The sequence below is a fragment of the Centruroides vittatus genome, unplaced genomic scaffold, assembly GCF_030686945.1.
Source record: "Centruroides vittatus isolate TY-2023 unplaced genomic scaffold, ASM3068694v2 scaffold_2569, whole genome shotgun sequence".
Lineage (NCBI taxonomy): Eukaryota > Metazoa > Arthropoda > Arachnida > Scorpiones > Buthidae > Centruroides > Centruroides vittatus.
In genome coordinates, this window is record NW_027122690.1 from 1,132,994 (window position 1) to 1,155,198 (window position 22,205).

The window sequence follows — 22,205 nt, forward strand, 5'->3', positions numbered from 1 at the left end:
CTGCTTTTCTACATAGAATTTAATTTACCTCTTCCACAGGTAACTGCAATTTTGCACTGTTTGCTCGGTGAAGAACACGCATCGTTACCTTCTTGGAATACTAAATATTAATTTTTTCATTAAAAAATAATGAAAATTGCAAATGAAAATGAAAAATATTTGATTATATTTACCCAAGGAAGAATTAGACAACACAGCTTTTAATTGTAACTGCAACGATTTTATTTCTTCTTCTCTTTGTGTTCGTTCACTCTTCAAACTATTATCAAGTTGCTTGCAATGACTATCTAAAGTGTCTGCATGCTAAGGATTAAAACAAATATACTGTAAATTTCTTAGGAGTAAAGTTAACAGCATAATCAGCAATAAATGACGATCTTCTTTATCATTAAATTATTATATAATGAAGAATATGCAGAAATTAATACTAACTGTTTGTGCCAGATGGAGTTCTTGTTTCAACTGAGCAATTTCTTCTTGTTGTTTTGTTAATTCCCCCTCTCGAAGACTAAGTAATTTCTGCAATTATTTAAGATCTTGTAAATTAAATCTCACAGTATTATACAGTGTATGTAATAGCTATACGTAAGAGCCGCCGCAAACTAGTGCTTTGCGAGAGCAAAATGCTAGCAAACGTGTGCTAGCACAACCAATGACATCAAAGGCTCCACTCCTTTCTTCTTGCCCGCACAGTTTTTCCTTTGCGAGTGTAGCGATACAAGAGTATGTGGAAGATGGATGACTACATGAACATGTCACATGTCGAAAAAGAAATAATCATGTAATTTACATACATAGATAAAATTCTATTACTACATTGAATATTGAAAATATATATAAATAGTTTTTGGCTAGTTAGGCCTAACTATTTACTAACTAGTAGGCATGTTTTTCCCATGCTGTTTCAAAGTTCGGAACGAAACTGACCGATTACAAGTATAGGTTATAATAAAATCTTTGTTTTATAGCCAGTCCAACATCTATGGAATCCACATCACGTGGACTACATTACGCAAGCAAACGTGTAGCTTGCGGCTGCTTCGTGCCCTCATAGGTTACCTAGCAAAAATGGCTCATAGCCTTGTGGGAAAAAAAAGCGGGGCTTGGGAGCGTGACCGAGCATACGCTAGCTCCCGCTTCCCGTAGTTTGCGGCAGCTCTAATAGTCGAACTGTATAGTAAGTGTATTCATACAATATGTAATTATATGCCCGATGCCATTAATAAACAAGAAGTTGACAATTATAAACCTATTACCATATTTTACTTTAAATCTAAGATGCACCTTAATTTCTACCTGCTCACTTTTTTTTTGAAAAAAGATACTGAATAAATTTATTTATTTGTCTAGAGTTATGTTGACAAAATTTATTTGGTAATTATTGCAAATAAAGTAAATATATCACTGTCTTCCAAACTACCAGTCAGAAACTTTACTTTCCATGTTAGACTCTTCTAAATCAACACAATTCAGTATTTGCATCTTTACCAAATGATTTAAATGGCAGTGAGGATAAATTGCATCAGAAATGCAACATTTCTTGAAATACTGCACAACTTTTTATGGGATTTTTGTTGAGTACCTAAGACACTACTGTAATGAGATCTTTTCTGTTATAAATATTGGTTAAATAAAATCATTAAAATGACAATGGAATTAGTGACTTAGCGACAGAAACAAGAATCATGATACCAGAGATTGCTAATTAAGACACATTACACTGAGGTCTAAAAAAAGACCCTATTTTCAGTGATACCAAAACCTGAAAAAAATGCATCTTACATTTTGAGTTAATGTGATATTTAGGTTTAAAATTATTATAACTGAAAATAGACTAGGACTACAAACATTTCACTTAAATTAACAAGTAATATATCTTGAAATTAACTAAATTCAAGAAGAAAAAAAGCAAATTAAATGGTCATATTCATGATCATGCTTATATGAAATAAAAATTGTTAATACAAAATATCTTTGAATATTATGTTTTTTTAATTGAGTTCCATTAATTATACCATAACACACAGCAAGTTTTGATAAATGTATTGTTAAATTTAATTTATAAGATTGTAATCATTAGATTTATAGATTAATCTAAAATTGTTTGTTGTTTAATCATTTCTGCGATATTCAAAAATAATGTTTGGATTATAATCCTTACTTCCTCAGCAGATTTACCAACAATAATACACAAACACCTAATTACTTGCTGAGCTTGCTGATATCTTTATTTTCAAACGTTTTCAACCTAGTTATTATAGGTCATCCTCAGGAAAAAATTTATTCCATTTTCACATTCGAATATATAGCCTTCGAATGCTCGTGATATTACAACGTTTCGAAATTTTCAAAAATTTTAACGGTTTAAATAATAACAAATTAAACCAACTACAAACACATTAAAAACATTACTAATTAACAAACATAAAATAAATAAATAAATAAATAAATATTGTAGATTAATTGATGACCTATAATAACTAGGTTGAAAACGTTTGAAAATAAAGATATCAGCAAGCTCAGCAAGTAATTAGGTGTTTGTGTATTATTGTTTGGATTATGTAATAATTTTAAATTATTGGCAGTAATTAAAGAGATATTTTAAAAATTGGATCCATTGCCTAGTTATTGCGAGTCAAGCTAATGTTTATCCAATTTAAAAAATCCAGTAGCAAACTGCATAACTTTTCCGGTTTAGGAAAAGTAAGTTTACGACATGCTCTTTTGTTAGTTTTTTGCCGAAAGTTATGTTGCCCCAGGATTTGCCTCACCATTTTTAGAAAAATTTCCTGGGACAAAATCTAAATCTATTATTATTATTTCTGCTAGAATTAGATAATCTAACAGTCTATGTTGTAGGATATTTGTAATATAAAAACATTAATATATAGTTTAATCAGAGCAATCAAGCCAATAATGTCCAAATTAATAAAACATTTATTGATTTAATTACTATTATAGACAATTTAACTTCCAAGAAATATTATTTAATATGTGAAAAGATTGAGTTTGTATGAAAATGTATGACTAAATCTTTTATTTTGTTTCATAGAATAGAACAGAAAAAAAAACTTCAACAGCAGAATCTGAATCAAAAGTTCATTAAATAGAAGTTCTATTGTGTTTACATAGCTACAGTAGACCCCCCCTATAACACGGATTCGTATAACACAGCAGAAAAATTGCAATTGTGTTCGTATAACACGGTAAAACAATGAGTCAGATCGTCGTGGCCGATTCGTGTCTCGACAGGATTGGTCGAATCTGGACCAATAGTGGACGTTGCACAAACCATTGAGTTTAAACGTTTAAGAATGGCGGACCTACTAAAAAACATTTATTATTCGACGGCTATAAAAATTATATTTCTATTAATGATGTCTCCAAAGTTCAGCGAATTTTTCGCAGAAAGAATAACTTATCGGGAAACGCGTCCGCCGTTCGACGAAAACAAGCTTAAGCAAGAGTGTCTTCGAACGGCGCGCACTCTAAGTATTCCTACAATTTTTTGTTTATAGCATAGTTTATATGGATTATTCCCAAAAAATTACACGTGTCTCGGAAATGTTCAAGTTAAATTAGTCTAGATTCTATTACTTTTATGAAAAACCCTTTCAAACAGCCATACCCCCTAAACTGCACAATTGCCGGGCTGTGAATGGCTTGTGTATTTGTAAAATCTAAGTGACTCGTACGACACGTACTGGTATAATTTGTTTGGCTTTTACTCCAAAATAATTCATAATAAAGACAATTTTATTTAGAAACGTGATTTTGTTTTTAGATAAATTAGACATGAAAACAATATCCACAAAATTCTGACATCTAAATGAAATAGATGCAACTCATATAAATGTCAAAACTTAAAATTATAAATTTTCTGTCGAATTTAAGAAATTAAATATTTTAAAACGGTCAAATATATAATAAAAATAAACTAAGGCAAGATTGAATAAAGTTATAATTCAGAGATTATAAATCTTTCATCGACTAGAAGATATCAATGAAATAGATTTTAGATAAACAAAATATAGTATAAAATTTGATATTTTTCAATAAAAAAAACTTCTGTTTCGGTTGCTAGAACAGATGTAAACAAATAGCATGTAGATAAAAATTAAATGCTGATAGATTCGGTGAAATATAAGATTAATAAACTAGGTATATGTATGCATGCATCAAATGGATATAATGCAATACACAAATATTTATTCTGCAGCAATTTTAATTGACAGCTCAAGTGTCTTCAATATGATTTATTGTTCACTTTTTCTCATCGTGATTTATGTTGAATTTTAGTTCATAAGAATTATCAATAAAATTAAATATTAAAAGAAATAACATTGAAATATCTAAGTAAATAACAATGCTAACTCACACGACAGCTGAAGAGGAGAAGAATTACTAAAATCATTACTAACAGTAATTAAGCAAACTATACCAAAACAAACGTATTATATTAGCACGATAAAATATAAAGTTGCACGACTACATTTATTAATTAGAGAAGCAAAGTAACGCACAAAAGTTCATATTAAAATATTTTATTCGACTATACTCGGTATGAAAGATTCGTAAGTACACAAGCAATGACTAAATTGATTACACTCATAGTGTATTTCCTAAAATAGCATTTCATTCATTCTTTAATCAAAGTTTTTAGTAAAAACACTAAATCCAATTACAAATAAATTCAACGTAATGAAAACCTAATTATATTAATTCATTACCAAATTAAAAAACTATTAATATATTAAAGAAACACTTACTTTTAGTTTTTCCATTTCATCAAGTTGACTACCATTTTGAAGTATGTCTAATTTCTGTGCAATATCAGAAGCTAAATAGGCTCTCAACTGCTTATTCCTTGCAATCAAGTCAAAGAGCTAAAAAAACCCAACACAAAATTACTTAAAAATTATTTCATTATAGTTTTATACAATTTAATTAGAGTACATTTAATGTGAAAACATTGTTTATTAATAATAATGACGACAAACCTGAAAATTTGACTCTTGCAGTTGGCACTGGAGAGCAATTAATTTCTCTTCTAATGATGCATTCTCCAGACATTTCACAGAATATTTTTCTGATAAGGAAAGTATATCTTGTCTAATTTCTCCCAATTCATATCTTCATTAAAAAAGAAATGTTTTAAGCTTTCTACTATACTAAATCTCATTGGCTTAGACATTCAATATATAAACAATACTCACTCGTATTCTTTTCTCGAATTTTTATTTTCGTTATTTAATTGCATTTTTTGTATATAATTTTCTTTAAACTTAATAATTTCATTCTGAAGTTCAGCCTTATGAGCTTTCTTTAAAGCTTCTAATGCTAAAAAAAAAGTAATGTCAAAATATCAGACGTTATTGTTATTACGAAATCTAATATTATATATGAAACAACATTAATTTTCTGTATAAATTTTTATAGTTTAAAATAAAAACAGTTTATAAATAAATATATAATCTTTCAAACAAAGCTTTGATTATGAGTATTATAAAATTATCTGTCAACTATTATTTAATAAAAATTCTGTCTTAATTTAATCATATAGTTCCGGAAATCAAAGCTACAAAAAAATAAAATAAAGTGGGAAAAGTAAACAAGAAACTTCTTTTTCTAATAAACTTCATAAGTTTGTATTTAAATGTTCAATAATAAATATGTACTTGTTAACTCCATCTACTAATTAAAACAGTTTATCATGTTCTCACATCTAACGTTTTGTAAAAACCTGTAAACTCTATTTTAATATGTTAATACTGTGAACTCCATCATAATTATTCGGCCTTTATTTGTACTCTTTTCCAGGATAAGGGAAATTCCCAAGTCAACAAATGTACTTTATAGTTCGTACTTTAAACTTAAAAATATTAGAATAAATTTGCATATATTTAAAACATGTTTAATAAAAATCTTAACTTTTGCTGTCTGTTGATTTATATAGAATCAACTTGAAAATATTACTTTTCTTATAAATATTTAAAAGCATTGTGAAGTTTGTACTTTGGAATTTCAGTTCATTTATCAACTTAGGGAATTCTCATTATCCTGGAAAAGAATACAAATAAAGGCAAAATAATTATGATTGAGTTTGTATAACAATATTAACACATTAAAATAGAGTTTACATGTTTTACAAAACATTAGATACGAGAACGTGATAAATACTTACGGCATTTACTATTTAAAATTTACCCGTAAAAAATTTCAGTTGAAAGTCGGACGTACAAGACTATTTATAAAGACATGAAATGAGTACACAAAAGAATTGAAGATAATCATCGTGTAGTTTCTTTTTACTTTATCAACAAAAAAAAACACTTCTTGTGAAAAAGTGAATTATATCGCATTACTACTTAAACTAATTTTGAGACAATAGGAGATAGTTATTTTCCTGTCATATCTATATACTCTCTTCAATTAGCTACCTAAGAATTAATTGTATGTTTATGATAATATTACTGTTTATAATGACTTGTTTATGTTATTAAAAATTCTTGAAGTCATTATTATAATGTTTTTCCTAACATAAATTAGAAAAATCATCACATTAATTGTTGTAAACATTAAGATGAAGGGGAAAAAAGTCATTACTTAATCCAAATACTTTGTTTCAATATTTCTAACAAAAATTTATTATGACAACTTATTTTAGAGTAGGCAAAAAGCAAATGACATAGTATATATCTTATATTGCTTACTCAACAAAAATTTTTTAAAAAATTGTGCTATTATAAAGCATAACAGTAAATAAATATAAATGATAAATCATAATACAGTATATAATAAAATTAGTACAACAAAAAGTATATTTTTGTTCAATTATTTATAAATATTAATGAAAAATTAAAAATTTAAATTGCTACCAGCGGATAAGTCTGTTCAATAAACATGTCTTTTCAAAATGCAATTTTTTAAAAAATATTTTAAGTTTCGTATTTGATAATTTCCAAAAGGAAGACAATTATATTAAAATTATTTAAATGATATCAATAATTACAGACATTTGAAAAGGTGGTTTATTTTATAGAATTAAAGTACAGGCAGTCCTCTACTTACGAACATTCGACTTACGAACAAAGCCGACGGATGGCAGGTTAAAGTGCAGTTGGTTATTTTTTATGTATAGTCAAGTTTATTTTTGAAGTTTTACGTTAAAACATTTACAGTACATACATATGTACATTTGTAGTTGTTTTAAATGAGTAATTTTAATAAATAATGTACTGTACATGCGATTGATTTGAATTTATACTTCCCTTTAACAATCTTAATTCAACATTATTCAAGTAGCCTAAACAACGTTGTATTTGAGTTTTTGTGCCAAACATTGTCTTTTCGACTTGCGAACGACTGCTACGAACGGATTAAGTTCATAAGTAGAGGACTTACTGTATTACCATCTTTTTATGAGAGTCTTCACAACTAAATTTTGCTGTTAAATTGAATTTTAAAACAAATGGAATTGTCATACCTACAAAGAAAACAACATGTTTCAATATTTACATCTGTTATAAATATCTTTGAAGATTATGGAATATAAGAATAAAATCCAAATAACTACCTGTCAATGTAGCTTGAGTTTCTTCAGCAAGAGCTTTTTCTTTTTCCTGTTCTAACGAAGCAATTTCTTCTCTATGCTTTCTTTCCAATTCGGCAACAGTGTGTTGATGGAACTTTTCCATGACAGTAAGGCCATTACAACAAAGACACTATAAAAATTTTGCTTTAGTTTTAAAGCTTTAAAACTATTTATTATAAAATGATGAAGCATAGTAAATAATAATTACTTTTAACTGTTCAATTTCAGAATGATAACGCTTTCGAACCGCTTCTTCGTTAATTACGTCAACATTCTGAGAAAGCTTCTGTTCGTATGCACTTTGAAGACTTGAAATTTGCGAATCATATTCTTCCTATTGAAATAAATACTGTATTAAGAATATATTGTAGAACTTTAAACTGTTTCAGAACAAAATAAAATATAATCTTACTTCAGATAAGATTATTTCATAATATAATATGATTAACTTTTAGTTAATTTTGAAATTTGGTCTAAAAGATGGTGGCATCATTTAATATTTATTTTTGACTAAAGTAAGGTGTATAATCTAGCATTTAGTCAATATAATTTGGGCTTTATATTATATACACTGAATTCTCCATATTGTGATCTCTCAGATTTTATATACATATATTACATCTAATTATCATACAAAAATTGGGATATTTTCACGTTTTTAAAATAATATTTGAACTTAAACATAGTTTCAGATTACTTCATTATGGCTAAAATATAAAAACTCAATTCTATTTATTTCTATTTATAAAAACAGAATTTGAATTTGATAAGCTAAACATAAACAGAATCAAATTCAGAACTGTCAAGATAAAAGTGATTGAAAAAAATGTTTAATGAATATTGATAGAAAAATTAAAATTTTTTTCCATATTTAAAAGCCAATGTTAAATCAAAAACAAAGTATTTTCCTTGTGTTTTGTGTGATTATTAATCTATAAATTTATATGAATAATGTTTATAAAATATAAATTTTAAGAACAGAATATTTAAAAGTTTATTTATAAAAAACTTATCTGGTTTTTATTTAGATTTTAAGGCTTTACCTTTAAATTTTGAATATGTTTCTGCGCAAAAAGCAATTCTCGCTTCATTCTTTCCATTTCGTCGCCATGGTCTTTCTCCTAAAAGATTTTTTTTTTTATCATTAAAAATGTATCTAATTTCCTACAAAACTGGATTTAAAGTAATATGTACCTGTTTTAATTTTTCCTCTGCGTTCCTTCTGGAAAGTTCTCTTTCTTGCTCAACTGTTAAGTTTAAATCACCTAAGCATTTAGAAAGACTTTCCAAGTCTCTGGTTAATTTCTCACAATTGTCACAAGATTTGCTTTGTTTAACGTTCCTTTCGAGGCTTTTCTTAAGTTCTTGAATTTCTACTTCTGCTTTTTGACAATTTTCACATTCATATTTTTTATTTAACTCATATTCCAATAATTGCAGTTTTTCACTATACGCTTTTCTTTCTCTTTCCAAATCATCTTTGTACTTTTGTTTTAAACTAGTTAGATTTTTAGTATTTTCTTTACACATCATTTCAACATTTAAATTGGCACAAACTCTATTGCAACACCAACTACACAAAATATTTTGAATAGATACGGGTTGAAAAAGTCCAAGGCACCACTTGGCCGAAGAAGAAAGTCTCTCGCATATTACGGTTTCGTTTACTTTATTACTGTTAATATCTACACTGCTAAATGAAGACATATGCTGGATGTTATCAATACTGTCTTTTAAAAATGCTACGCTTCCGATTATCATGCTGTTCATCACTATTATCGAAGCTATTTCATTTACGACGTCGGTAAAAAATTTTAAATGAGAAGCACCGTAATAATTTTCTGGTGATTTTAGAAGCATCTCTCTCATCTCGGATAAAAAGTTGGTCGTGTGCTGATTAACCGATTTACAAATAGAACAATTTAATGCATAAAAAACTTCCCATTCGTATTTAAGAAAACTTGTTTGTTGGTTTTCAATTACTAAAAGCTGATTTTCCAATTGTCCTACGATCTGCGATACTATAGAATTCATCTCGGAAAGTAGTATTTCTTGGTCATTTTCTAAATTTAAATGACCGACTATTTTAGTAGAACCATCATTTAAATAATCAGAGAGTTCTTTCTGCCTTGTATTTACAAATTTTTTCGTCAGTTCCGATAAACTTTTACTTTTTTGATCCACAATTTCAAAATTTTCACATAAATGATTACACATTTCTTTATATCTGTGTTCTTTGGAATTTTCATTAAACAAAAAGCTTTCAGATTCTTGATCACAGGAAAATAGTTTTTTGGTGAATTTTATTATATTATTTGAATCGTTTTGAATTTCTTTATTTCCTGAAATCGTTTTTTCTGAAATATGATTTAGATGTTGTTCTAGGAATATAAGCATATGATTTATTCTTATCAAATACTGCCTAATTAATTCGTATTTATATTTTTCAAAATCATTTAGTTTACATAAAGTCCTCGCAACTTCTTGTATAAGTAACAGTTTATATATGATGGCAAAAAATTCTTTTTCTTCTTTATTGGTTGAATTAAATAATTTTTCGGTATCAACGGAACACATATATTCTAACACGTCGATGATTTTGTTCATTTCGGTATCGGTTTTTGGATAATTTTCTGTATTTGAAGATATTTCTTGATTTCTCAAATTTTCTAATACATTTTTTAACCAGGATAACAAAGATTTAACTTTTTTACTGAGATGATCTAAACATTCTCTTCCTGACTGCGGATGATCCAGCTCTCCTCCATCGATAGTGCTTAAATCGGTCATGCTTGCCGTCACCGACAATGAACTCCATTCTTCACTTTCTTCGGCTACGTCGGTTCCGTCGCTAACTTTTACTTGTAATAATATTTTTGGTTTTTCTGAAACAGATTCACTATTAGACTGATTTAGTTTGTCTACTAGAGAAGATGCCTTTTTTACTTTTGTGTCTAAATTATGTAGTCTCAAAAGCATTCCGTGGGCCTCTCCACAATCTTGAGACGACCTTCTCTTCTGTAAGCTTTTCTGACAAGAGGAAGGTGACTCTAAGCTATCCGCATTTTCGTTTTCATTACTGCTTCTACAGTTGACTTCTGATTCTGGAGAGGTCTGCAGAGCAGTTTCCAAAGTGGTTATTTTTTGTTCTAGTTCAGTTAATTTTACCTCATATTCTTTGCTTAAATTTAATGCTTCTTTTCCTTTTAGAGAGCTACGTCTTCTTTCTTGTTTTGCTTCGACTTTAGCCAGTTTCTGACGAAGAGCTCTCAAATTACGTTCAGACGTGGTAAATTTCATAGTTAAATCGTCGACCCTTGCTGTCATTAATGCCATTTGAGAATGATGTAACTCTTCCATTCCTTTCATGTCCTGTTCAAGTTTGAAACAATGTAATTCAAGCTCATCATAAGCATTGTGTGCTTCTCTTAACTGTTTTTTTAGGTTTCTTATTTCTTCCTTAGCTCTATCAAATTTGCCTGTCAGTTCATATTCTTTTGAATTTGCCTCATAGCCAATTGAATCTTGTGAAGTTTGATCTTTTTGTATATCAACAAAATCTGATTTCTTTGAATAATCATCTAAATTTTTTATCTTTTCTTTAATGGAGCGATTTTCTTCTATTGCCTTCATTAATTCATTAGATATTGAACCGATTTCATTTTCTTTCTTTTCCAAATTTCCATAAACTTTTCGTAATTCTCGCTTATGCTTTTCTAATTCTTCCTGTTTTGTACCACACAATACTTCCAAATCGGCAACACTATTTCTCAATTTAATCAGTTCAATATCCTTCTTAAATTTCTTTTCGTTCTCTGCTAGAAGTTCCACTTCTTCACACAATTTAGTACTTTCCTTCCAAGTAGACCATAAGGTATCTTTCTTTAACGGAGATTTCTCGAGCTTTGCTTTCAATTCATTCAACTGTTTCTTGTTTTGTTCCAAAATTATCAAAATATCTTCGCTGTCTACATCTTTATTTGAAGTAATTGCTTTATTTTCCCATTCTGCTTTTTCTTTTTTATATTTTGTTCTTAAAGATTCGTATTTCAACCTATATGATTTCCCTTCATTATTTGTAGAAACCTTCTTTTCACAATCTTCCAACCTTTTCTTCAAGCTATTGTATTTCTCGACAAGATCGTGATAACTTCCTTTTAAACTTTTTAAATTATTTAACTCTGCTGCTTTTTCTCCTACTTCTTCCTCTTTCTTTTTTAACTTAATTTCAAGTTCGCGGCAATGTTCTTCAAGCAAATTCATTTTTTGCTCTTTGTTTCCATCGTGCCTTTCCAAATATTTCGTTTTTCTATTAGAATCGTTTGTTTTCCTCTTCTCATTTTTATTGTTTATTATTATATCATCTGTCGGATGATTATCATCATTATCACTAGCCATCAAGCCGGAATGTTCCTGTCGAGAAAAATACACACAAAAATCATTTCTTTAATAGAAATAATATCAATTAATAGAAATTATTAAGAATGAATTGAAAATACTAATTTTCTATTTAATTCTCTAAGTAAAATTAAACAATGTATGAATTTTAAATTTGGAACAAACTGAAAATTATTATTGTGGACTTACAAGTTAAACTAATTTATTTCTTATTTAATTATCGAATAACACACATTAAATATTTTTCAAATTTATTCTATTATGAATTTACAATTATTATTCGCTACTAAATAAACAGATTTTTTAATGTGAAATTCAAATGTAATCTGTTAAAACAATTATAAAATTTGAAAATTGTTGAATTAAGAGAGGGAAATTCTAAATTTATTTTTCTCAATATTTAGTAATCAATAAAACCAAGTTAATAAAGCATGTAATTTATGAATGATTAATGGCATCGTAGGATGAGGGCACTGAAGGCATCCTCAGTCAGCACCATATGAAACCGAGGATGATTGTATCATGTTTTAAATATGTCTGGAAGGGGAGATTGGACCAGAGGCTTGAGTAGCGTAACTAGCAACGCATCTGCACAGTAAGTGGGAGTTCAAGTTTGAGTCCACTCCAGGCCAATTATTTTCTTCCAGAATATTCTAAATTATTTAATAAATATTAATTTAATTGTAATTATAATTTTAATAAGAGATGGTGCCTAACACCTCCCTCTAGTGACAAACTATTTAGTAATTAATTAAATATGATTGCGGAAAATTAGCCCAATGTAATCCGGTGGTTGTTTGGTTTTACAAATTTATCGGGTTTCGGAGTTTTATTTATGTACGCACGACATCATTTTAAGGTTTTGGAAATTGATAAAACAATGGTCTTTAACTCAATAAACATTCAGAATGGAAAAAATTATTTTAAAGTTATAAGTTTTAGAAAATAAATTATAATTAAGCTACAAATTTAAAACAAATATTTGAGAAACATATAACTACAGTGGACCCCCGATATAATGCGCATGTCGGGCGGGAAACAACACCTGCGTTATACTGAGTGGCAAGGTGGCAACACAGTAAATTTACTCAGAACAATTTGAACTATGTAGTTGATGGGAGATTTCAGTATATACATATTATGTATTTTAATAAAAAACCCAATTTATTAAGTGTTTTATTGAAATTCACATAACATACTTATACATCTTAATAAGTACATAATGTATAATTGTTACTGTATATACTGTAGCTTGTCTTTTCTTTTACTCATCATGCATACAATAATTAAACACTATTCAAAATACATGCAGGAACTCAATACATACACAATTACTCAATACGCAGTAACAATAAAATGCGCTACTCACTAACACCACACGGAGCTGTGTAAACATGTTTGAGCTTATTGCGTCGCGAACATCGCCTGCGCTATAACCGAGTGCACGGTATAGCAAACAGTGCTATAACGAAGGTCTACTGTATTTATATTATCTAATTTTGGAAAATTTTTAAAAATTAGACAAAAATTAAACTAGTGTTGTTATTTTATAAAGCATTGAACAATTTTATTTTTAGATTCATAATTTACTCACATAATATATTCCTTTCCGATCAGAAAGTGAAAGCACACCATGGAAACTTGAATTTGAATTATCACTAACTCCACCATCACTATGTTCCACATCAATTCCAATTTGATGCGATTCACTACCAGATGACCAAAATTGATGACTAGCTCTTGATCTGGAGCTGGATCTTGATCGTGCTCTTTCCTTTACACGAGATATGGCTGTCCTATTCAGTGGTGGAGAAGGAGGAAGTTGTCTTGGAGATGAAGACCTACCTATAAATTCACCTTCATCCACAACAGAAAAATATTCTGAATGATCATCACTTGATGAAACATCTAAAGCTTTATCAGGTTCATCTAAAGAAGGAGCTGGACTAGGAGGAGTTCCTGTTCTATTCGAATTTTCTTTAGGATAATTATCAGCATTTATTTCTGAATTACTCTTCAGATCAACAAGAGTCTCTTTCTTATTGTTCCAAATACTAGCAATATGAAGTAATGCTTGAATCCAATTGTTTCTAATCCCAGCTGTGACTGCAGATAAAAGATGTTTTTTATCATCTGCCATCTGAAAAATATTGAGACATTATATCATTTATGTATCATATAATAAATTTTTGGAGTGATATTTGCATTTACAGAATGATATATATTTGTCAAAATGTAATGCTACACTTGTACATTATGTAATTTAATGTTAAAATTTGTAAAAATCTTTCTTACTTTAATTGAAATGAATATTTAAACATTTATACAATTTTCTTGCATCATTGCATTGCCCACCAGCTCTCGACTTTTAAAGACCAGTTCCACGGGAAATTATGAACATTAATAAAATATGAAAAAGCTAATTTTCTCAAAAAAATTTTAGTTTAATATTTTTGAACTGAAGAAATTACAAAAAGAGAAAATAATTATTTTTTCAAATGCAATTTATTCAAATAGGATACAAAATTAACTGCTGGAATTTTTTAAATTTTATCCTTGATGAGACTAATCTATTTTTCAACAAATTTTTTGGTTTTGTTAACTTAGTTTATTTTGGAATTTTGAATATGGTATCAAGATTCATATAATTCTTCAAGAGCAAATTTATTTTCATCATCTTTGTAAACACAAATATTGAAACTGACTACATTTGTACTCTAGACCCGTTTGAAAAGTATCTACAGTTTATGTTGTATATCTATATAAAACATATTTTTTCACCTTAAATAACTGGTTCTAGAAATTATTTTTTAAGATTAAACTACTCATTTTAAGTTAAAATTTAAAAAATATATATATAAATTCTTACTGTTATTGTAAATGCATAATTTCTGTCAGAATCTGTTTCAACAACACTTTTCACTAATCCAATATCAATAACTCCATCTAAAACTCCAGATTCTTCAGCTGTTGGGTCTTGATAATATGCAAGTGATGAATTTTGCAAAACAAACCAATGTTTGCACCATCCATTTATAATATTATATCTCATTAACCATCCTTTCTTTAGAAAAATATCCTGCAAAAATTAAAATTAATGTATCAAATAATTATTCTTTTCATAAATAAACTATTACTAGAAATTATGTAATTAACGAGTTTACAAAATTAACAAAAAAAGAAAAAAAAAACCACACATACTTCAGAATTCCTTTCTAATCTGTTTTCTGTATTTGACAAGCAACAGACAGAAATTCCATCTAATCCACATCCGTCTGGATCTCCTCGTACCTGATTAAAAATCATATTTGAAAATAAATATAAAAATAAATTATTACATGATAAAATACACATTCTATAAAATGTCTATTTATAACCAATGATGGTTTACAATATAAAATTCGGTTAATGTTACCTACGGTTCCAAGATGGTGGCTTGTCTGATTCCAGCAGGGAAACAGTGGGGATGCACGTTCTAACCTAACCTAATTATTACCAACAAAATTATTAGAATAATTTATTAGAATAGGTTAGGTTAGAACGTGTGTCCCCACTGTTTCCCTTCTATTTTCTTGAATCAGAGATGAGCCACCATCTTGGAACCATAGGTAACATTAACCTAAAATTCTATACATTAAGAATAAATTATTGATATCAACTTAATAAAAATTTGTGAATGAAAAAATTTTATTTAAATTTTATAACGTTAAATCATCTTAAATTTAAAACATAAAATAAGTTAAGCAGTTGAGGAAGTTTAATGTTGAAAATTATATTTAAGATGAATAAAATTATTAACAACATAATTAATAGGAGTATTAATTATAAGTAGACTCTTTTTTTGGCAAAAATGATGCAATACTTTGAATATTGGATTATTTTTAATTTATGATGATGCAATTTAACCTGAAAAGAATACAGTACGTAAATACAGAAAAATCGTTATAAGAAAAATTGAATACCAAATGCAATTTTCATAAATCTATATTTCTTTGAATTCATTCTTTTTGAAGTATGCCTTTATCATCATAAGAGTAAGTTTCTTAATTTTTATGATCTAATTTATTTTCAGAACTTCTCTTAATATTTCTCTTATGAGAGAAGTCTCATAAGAGAAATATTTAATAATTGTTAATGTCAAACTTAGGTGCAATTCTTTCAGACGAAAATTTTCCTTTATTTTCCTAATCAATGAAATCATTATAATTTTGTTTGTCAGATTGTCAGATGTTTTGTCAGATATCAATAAAAAAACTTACAACAGAATTTTTAAAAAATACACACGAAGTTAATACTGTGTATATTTACCTGTACCAAATGACGCAAAGAAAGCTTGATCGAAACAAAGATAAATATTACAAATCAAAATTTATTATTATTGTAATAAATAAATACAAATCATACTGATAAAATTTAAATTGTACTTTCGTACTTACTTGACAATCTACGTCATTATCTTGATAAAATTTTATAGGAACTACAGATCTTTTGTTGTCTTTTCCCCAACTTACACCACCATTTTTACATGATGTGGAAGTCGAGTCATCGTTATTGTCATTCAATGGAGTAGAGCTAACGTAATCTGTTTTTAAATTTTCTCTGTTTTCTGACTGATTTTCAGTTTCAGATTTAGCATCCAGTGTCAAAGATTTCATAACATCCACTATAAAAAAAGAAATTTTATTCTTATGTAAACTATTAAAATTGATATAGCATATTGAAACAATCTCATTTCACAAATTATTACTATTTTATTAATAATAATAGTAATAATAAATTTGTTTCAATAACTAAAAAGAACGAATATTATACGTATATAATTTTAAAATAAGGAGTGTTTAGTTATATTATTTATAAAATTTCTAAAATTAAATATATAATTTGTTTTCTTGCCTTTTTCACTGATATGCCTCTGGCGCGACAAAAGTGGAGAATGACAATCTTTCTGTATACTTTCTAATGATTCGTATTTTTTCATTGATGGCACATCAGATAAAAGTAAATAAACAGGATTGTGATGATAATTCTTTTCTTGAGAACTTGAATTGGTTTTTTTAATTCGAAAATCAAGTCCCGACCAATAACCCAAATTTTCTTCTCGAATATGCAACGGTGGTACCATTTTAGATACCCCATCCGAACGGCTTCTCTGACTTTTCAAACCACGACTCTCCCTCTTTAAATATCTCCTACTCTGACCTTTCACTGCTTCTAAATTCTCTGTAATTCTTTAAAAAATAAAAATAAAAGAAAAATTACTTTATATAGTCTTTTTAATTTTTGGTTTTGTTTTAATTAAAACTTTACTTTACTTTTCATTTGGTAAAACTTCACTGTGAGTTTTATTAACAACTTTAGAACCTAAATAAAATTTAGAAATTAATTATTTTACAAGAAGAAAAAAAATTTTTAAATTATTATAAAGAGTTATTTATTTATTAACTTTTTTCATTTGATGTATTTATAATGCTATTTTTTTCTTCAAATGAATTTTTATCGTTTAGCGTATTGTTGGTGTTCTCGGTAAGAACAAAATGGTTGTGTAAATACTCCATTACAGAGTTACTCCTTCCTTTATTTACAGGTGTAGAGGTAAGATTTTCTGACTGTGATTCTTTGGTGGGAAAGACATCATCTTGGTCATTTAATTTTGCCCAATTGGATTCTTCTTTTTCATAGTTATCTGTATTGCAACTTAAAAACCGTGGACGACTTCCAAATATCCTATTTTCATATGATACTTTATTTTCTTTTGTTTCCTACAAAAACAAACAAAAAATATTAATTAAAAATCAATAAAATTGAGTTTTAGAAATAAAAAAATTATATAGAATTATTACTTAACAGAACGACATATTTCGGATAGATTTAGGCATAATAGTTAAGCTTTATTATTTGTCAAATTCGTATATAAACATATTTTATTGTTAATATAGCTCAAGGAAGTTTGGACAAAATTAATTTCCTAGAGTTAACGTTTTATAAACACAATAGCCTTGGACACTAAAGACACATAAGGAAACTGTCGTTGAATAAGTAATTTAAAAACTAAACTAATTAGAGTAATAGCTAACAAATACAGTCTCTCAAAAAATACAGTAAATACATTATTAAAGCTTCATTAAACAAAACATATCAAAGATTATAAAGTTAAAATAGGTCTAGTGGTAACAGGGAAATTGGTAGCAGCAATGGCAATGTCTTATGCCTAAAAGGCAGGTTACAGTTTAGGAATTAAAAAGTTTCATCTGTGATGAGCATTTTAAGAAATGACTTGCAAGCTAGCTAAATCAGGTGCTTACACTTTAAGGAAATTTAGGCACAGTTTATTCTATTTTTACATAAGCTCAATGACCAGATCTATTGTCGAAAGGACTAAAGAACATTTTAATTCAGTAGCATATAGGTATATTATTATTCTTATTATATCTTTAATGCAATGGTCTTGGCAAAACAGAAGTTACTGCGCACTGAGACAAACTAGCCTTATTGCAACTATAGCTATGGGGGTTGTGAGATGACTAAACCCCCCCTCAGCTTAGTTTGCAACACCCATATATAGTATATATAACATGCACTTTCTCTTTCATCTTAGGTTATTGTTACTTTTTTTAACACTGACTGTAGCTAATAGGATTAATGCTGGCTGAAAAAGAAAAATAACAGTCATGATTTTTTCGGTTTGCCCCTTCTAGCTCCTCGGTGATTTACTTCTGGCTATGGAACTGCTTATCGAGGAATGTAGAGCAGGAAACACCACCAGAATTCTGGAGCAAATATAAATTTATGCACTATCTAGAAGTATCAAAATTATTAATGCCAAAGATGATATAGTTATGCAGGATAACTGGAAGCCAATTTTAGACAAAATTATCAGCAGACTCTTTTTAAATTTTATCCTTGGTATAATGGAAATAATGGATCAGTTTATACAAAATGATTTCAATTTTGATAGAAGTTCAAAGGCAAGACGAAGTGTCATGGATGCGATGTCTTGCTATCGACAACTGCTTGCTGAACGAAACAGGAAAAGGCAAATGACGTTAGATGACTTCTTCACAAAGAAACAAAAGATGTCAAATGAGGAAAAACCTTCCTCATCACAAACATAACTTCTTTACTCAAAGTTTTTTTTTTATTTTCATGAATGTTTTATGAATAAATTTGGATATTAGCAATAAATAAGTCTATAATTAGTGTAATAAAAAAGTATTTAACAATAAATGTTACAAAACAAAACAAAAAAAAACTGACAAATTTTCTTATTCTCTGTTCTGTTTCACATATCCCCCTTATTTAAATGTTAAGATGACCCCGTTTAACGCTGTTTCATTTAGCACTCTGTCATCTCTGTCATCCCCCGCGTTAAGCGGGATCTTACTGTACTAGTTTCAAGTGTTAAAGCTTTATTTATTCTTTAAGGAATCCTAAAGATATTTTTAGAATTTTACAAGTATGGTGGAATTTGAAAGATATTACTCTAAGCTACAAATGTTCTAAAATTTAATTTAAATAATTTTGTTCTGGTTAAAGCTGGTTCTATTTCATATAAGCTATGCTTAACTGAAGACAGCTCAAATTGAACCAGAAATTTTTTTTAAAATACTGCTTTCTAAGGTTGTCAAACTTAATATTTATAGTTTATATTCGTTTATCTTCTATAATGAGTGTCCTTTACCTAAATTCATTTGTATCACTTTCAATGACTGAGACCAATTTTACACGAGACACCTGTATAAATCAATACATTATTAGTTTTATTTCAAAACTTTCTTTTTATAAAATAAGTTACTTGCTGTCAAATTCCTTCAATAAAATTTTTTTCAAATTATCTATATGTGCAAAAAATGTAGATAATTTTTTTACGGAAAAATGTTAAACGTTTTATGATCGAGTTTATTAGACATTGTAATTAACTTTAAAAAAATGTACACATAATTGTTTGTGTGTGTTTACATTTTGTTTACATATTATATTAAAAATTATTCCATATAAAATCATATAATATATTATTTCATATTTTTTTTAAGAGACATGCTATTTAAGGATCTATTGACAGAATAATTTGGTTCACTGACTTAGCTAGCTAGCACTTGTAATCGTGGGAAATGAATAAAAAGTAATTATGATTAGTTCAAGAAATCTTGTTTGTTCAATGATAAGATTATATTTCATGATTACATTAAGAAGGCATAATTATTATTCAATTATCTAATCTAATCACTAATTAAAAAAGTAAGTTTGGCAAAATTAATTTCTGTACTGACTTCACGATTAACTTTTCTTTATTAAATAATATATTGGTAAGAATTGCAAAAAAGTATCAGATCAACTACAAAGAATTTTATTTTACAAAAAATTTTAAAATTATAAACAACAGTAGTAATTACTATCATTCTTATCATTGAACTTTATTTGCATTGATAGATAAATAATTCTTCATGCATTTTATTGCAATTAATAATTTAATCATCACATAAGCTTAGATAATTGACCTACTTTCCAACAAGTGCATCTGCCTAAGGATGACTTAGTGATAAAAGCACCTATAAAATCTGAATATATCCCATAATCAAAAATTTTATTATAACAGAAGTATGTCATGCTAAAATCATTATAGAGAATTAAGTGGAGGTCAAAGTAAAAAAAGCTATTTTACAATGTAGTGTCAATAATGATAAAAAAAACTATAAAAACATTTTATTGGATGTTTCAAAAGGCAACATTCATTAGATTATTCAAATTGTATTCTGAATTAAAGTAAGTTAACTTTAATAACTTTAATTATTTTGTTATATTTAAATGTTTGTTTATTTTTTAATTAATTTCATCAAATTAACCTGCATTTAATTTTAATATCTAAAAAAATTTATTCTGGATATAATTATTAGTAGTTTATAAATAATTTTATTCTTATCTGTAAAACCTGTAAAATATCGTTGAAATTATTACCTTAATATTCGTTATATTTGTTAATTTTTCAAGTTATATTTTCAAAGATATGTTTACACAAAAGTTAACTAAATAAAAGGACCAAACAAATTACCATGAATATCATCAAATGAGTCATGTGATATGAGTGTTGCTATAAAGTGCAACAACAAAACAGTGCAGAGAAAAACTATTTTAAGCAGGATATTTACTACAGTAAATTTTAGTGTGTACTTTAAAATTTTACCGTAGTAAATACCTATACATCTAAGAATTTAAAAAATGTTCGGTTGCAGATATTGCAGATATAAGTACGTTTTTGGTGACTTAACTAAAATTGTTACTTGGAAACAATATATCAACATTTATGGAACAACACTCTAATAACTATGTTAATTTTAAATACTATGTTGTTAATATATACTAGGCTTGGACAACTCGCAATGGAATATTATCTACTGGTTGATCGTGGTTGGTGTGTTGGTCTGATGTATTCTTGTTAAAGATTTTTAAAAATATTCTTTAAGATTTAAGAATGTAACTAATTTATAATAGCTGTAATGCATTACGGAAAATACAAAGTATTAGAAATATTACAATTAATAAATATTTTTTTATTAATCGTAATTTTAATGATAAAATATTAATTAGTATACCTGTTTTCTTATTTGAAAATTCTATACACTATAAACTATTTTATACTTTTAGTGTGTTTCGAGAATACAAATTTATTAAGATGGTTTACTTACATTTTCAGTTATTAAAGTTGCTTTCAAACCTGGAAATGTCGCATTTCTTTTGTGCTTTCCTCGAATTGTGTTCTTTGGATAACGAGACAATATATCAAACCACCTACACAAATTAAATTAATAAAATATTCTTACTGGATCAACTTTTCAAATATTTTAATTTTAAATAATTACATAAAATCCTAGTCCAACTTTTAGTAAAAATAATCAAATGACACCACAAGATTTTATTTGGGATTTTTAATTTACCTTTAGTCCAAATTACATATCTTTTAAAATTACTTAACCATATTACAGCCTAAATAAAATCCCATTTAAAAATTATATAAGTAATGTTTTAAATATAGACAAATTCACTTAGTCCAATCTTTAGTTTTCTGAATATGACCCTATATTAATTCCCAAAATAAGAATGGAGCCAATGTTCATTTGTCTATATACTCAAATTAATAGTTATGAGTTCATTATGAAGTAGAACATTATATTTATAGAACATAAACCATTAGAAAATTAAATTATTAAAAAAAAAAAAA

General features: G+C 27.6%; 1 protein-coding gene across 1 annotated transcript in view; it reads right to left on the reverse strand.

The window, feature by feature from the left end:
- The window catches only part of LOC136987696 (putative leucine-rich repeat-containing protein DDB_G0290503), a 61,686-nt gene that overhangs the window by 516 nt on the left and 38,965 nt on the right, over positions 1-22,205 (reverse strand). The window contains exons 5-22 of the mRNA XM_067285454.1: positions 21,673-21,775; positions 17,436-17,751; positions 17,305-17,353; positions 16,886-17,220; positions 16,429-16,655; positions 15,194-15,283; positions 14,862-15,071; positions 13,587-14,132; positions 8,789-12,007; positions 8,638-8,715; positions 7,803-7,928; positions 7,577-7,724; positions 5,217-5,340; positions 5,001-5,133; positions 4,770-4,886; positions 433-519; positions 174-303; positions 29-100 (exon numbers count right to left, since the gene is read on the reverse strand). Coding sequence (XP_067141555.1) covers positions 29-100; positions 174-303; positions 433-519; positions 4,770-4,886; positions 5,001-5,133; positions 5,217-5,340; positions 7,577-7,724; positions 7,803-7,928; positions 8,638-8,715; positions 8,789-12,007; positions 13,587-14,132; positions 14,862-15,071; positions 15,194-15,283; positions 16,429-16,655; positions 16,886-17,220; positions 17,305-17,353; positions 17,436-17,751; positions 21,673-21,775 — 6,110 coding nt within the window. The remainder of the gene's footprint in view (positions 1-28; positions 101-173; positions 304-432; positions 520-4,769; positions 4,887-5,000; positions 5,134-5,216; positions 5,341-7,576; positions 7,725-7,802; positions 7,929-8,637; positions 8,716-8,788; positions 12,008-13,586; positions 14,133-14,861; positions 15,072-15,193; positions 15,284-16,428; positions 16,656-16,885; positions 17,221-17,304; positions 17,354-17,435; positions 17,752-21,672; positions 21,776-22,205) is intronic.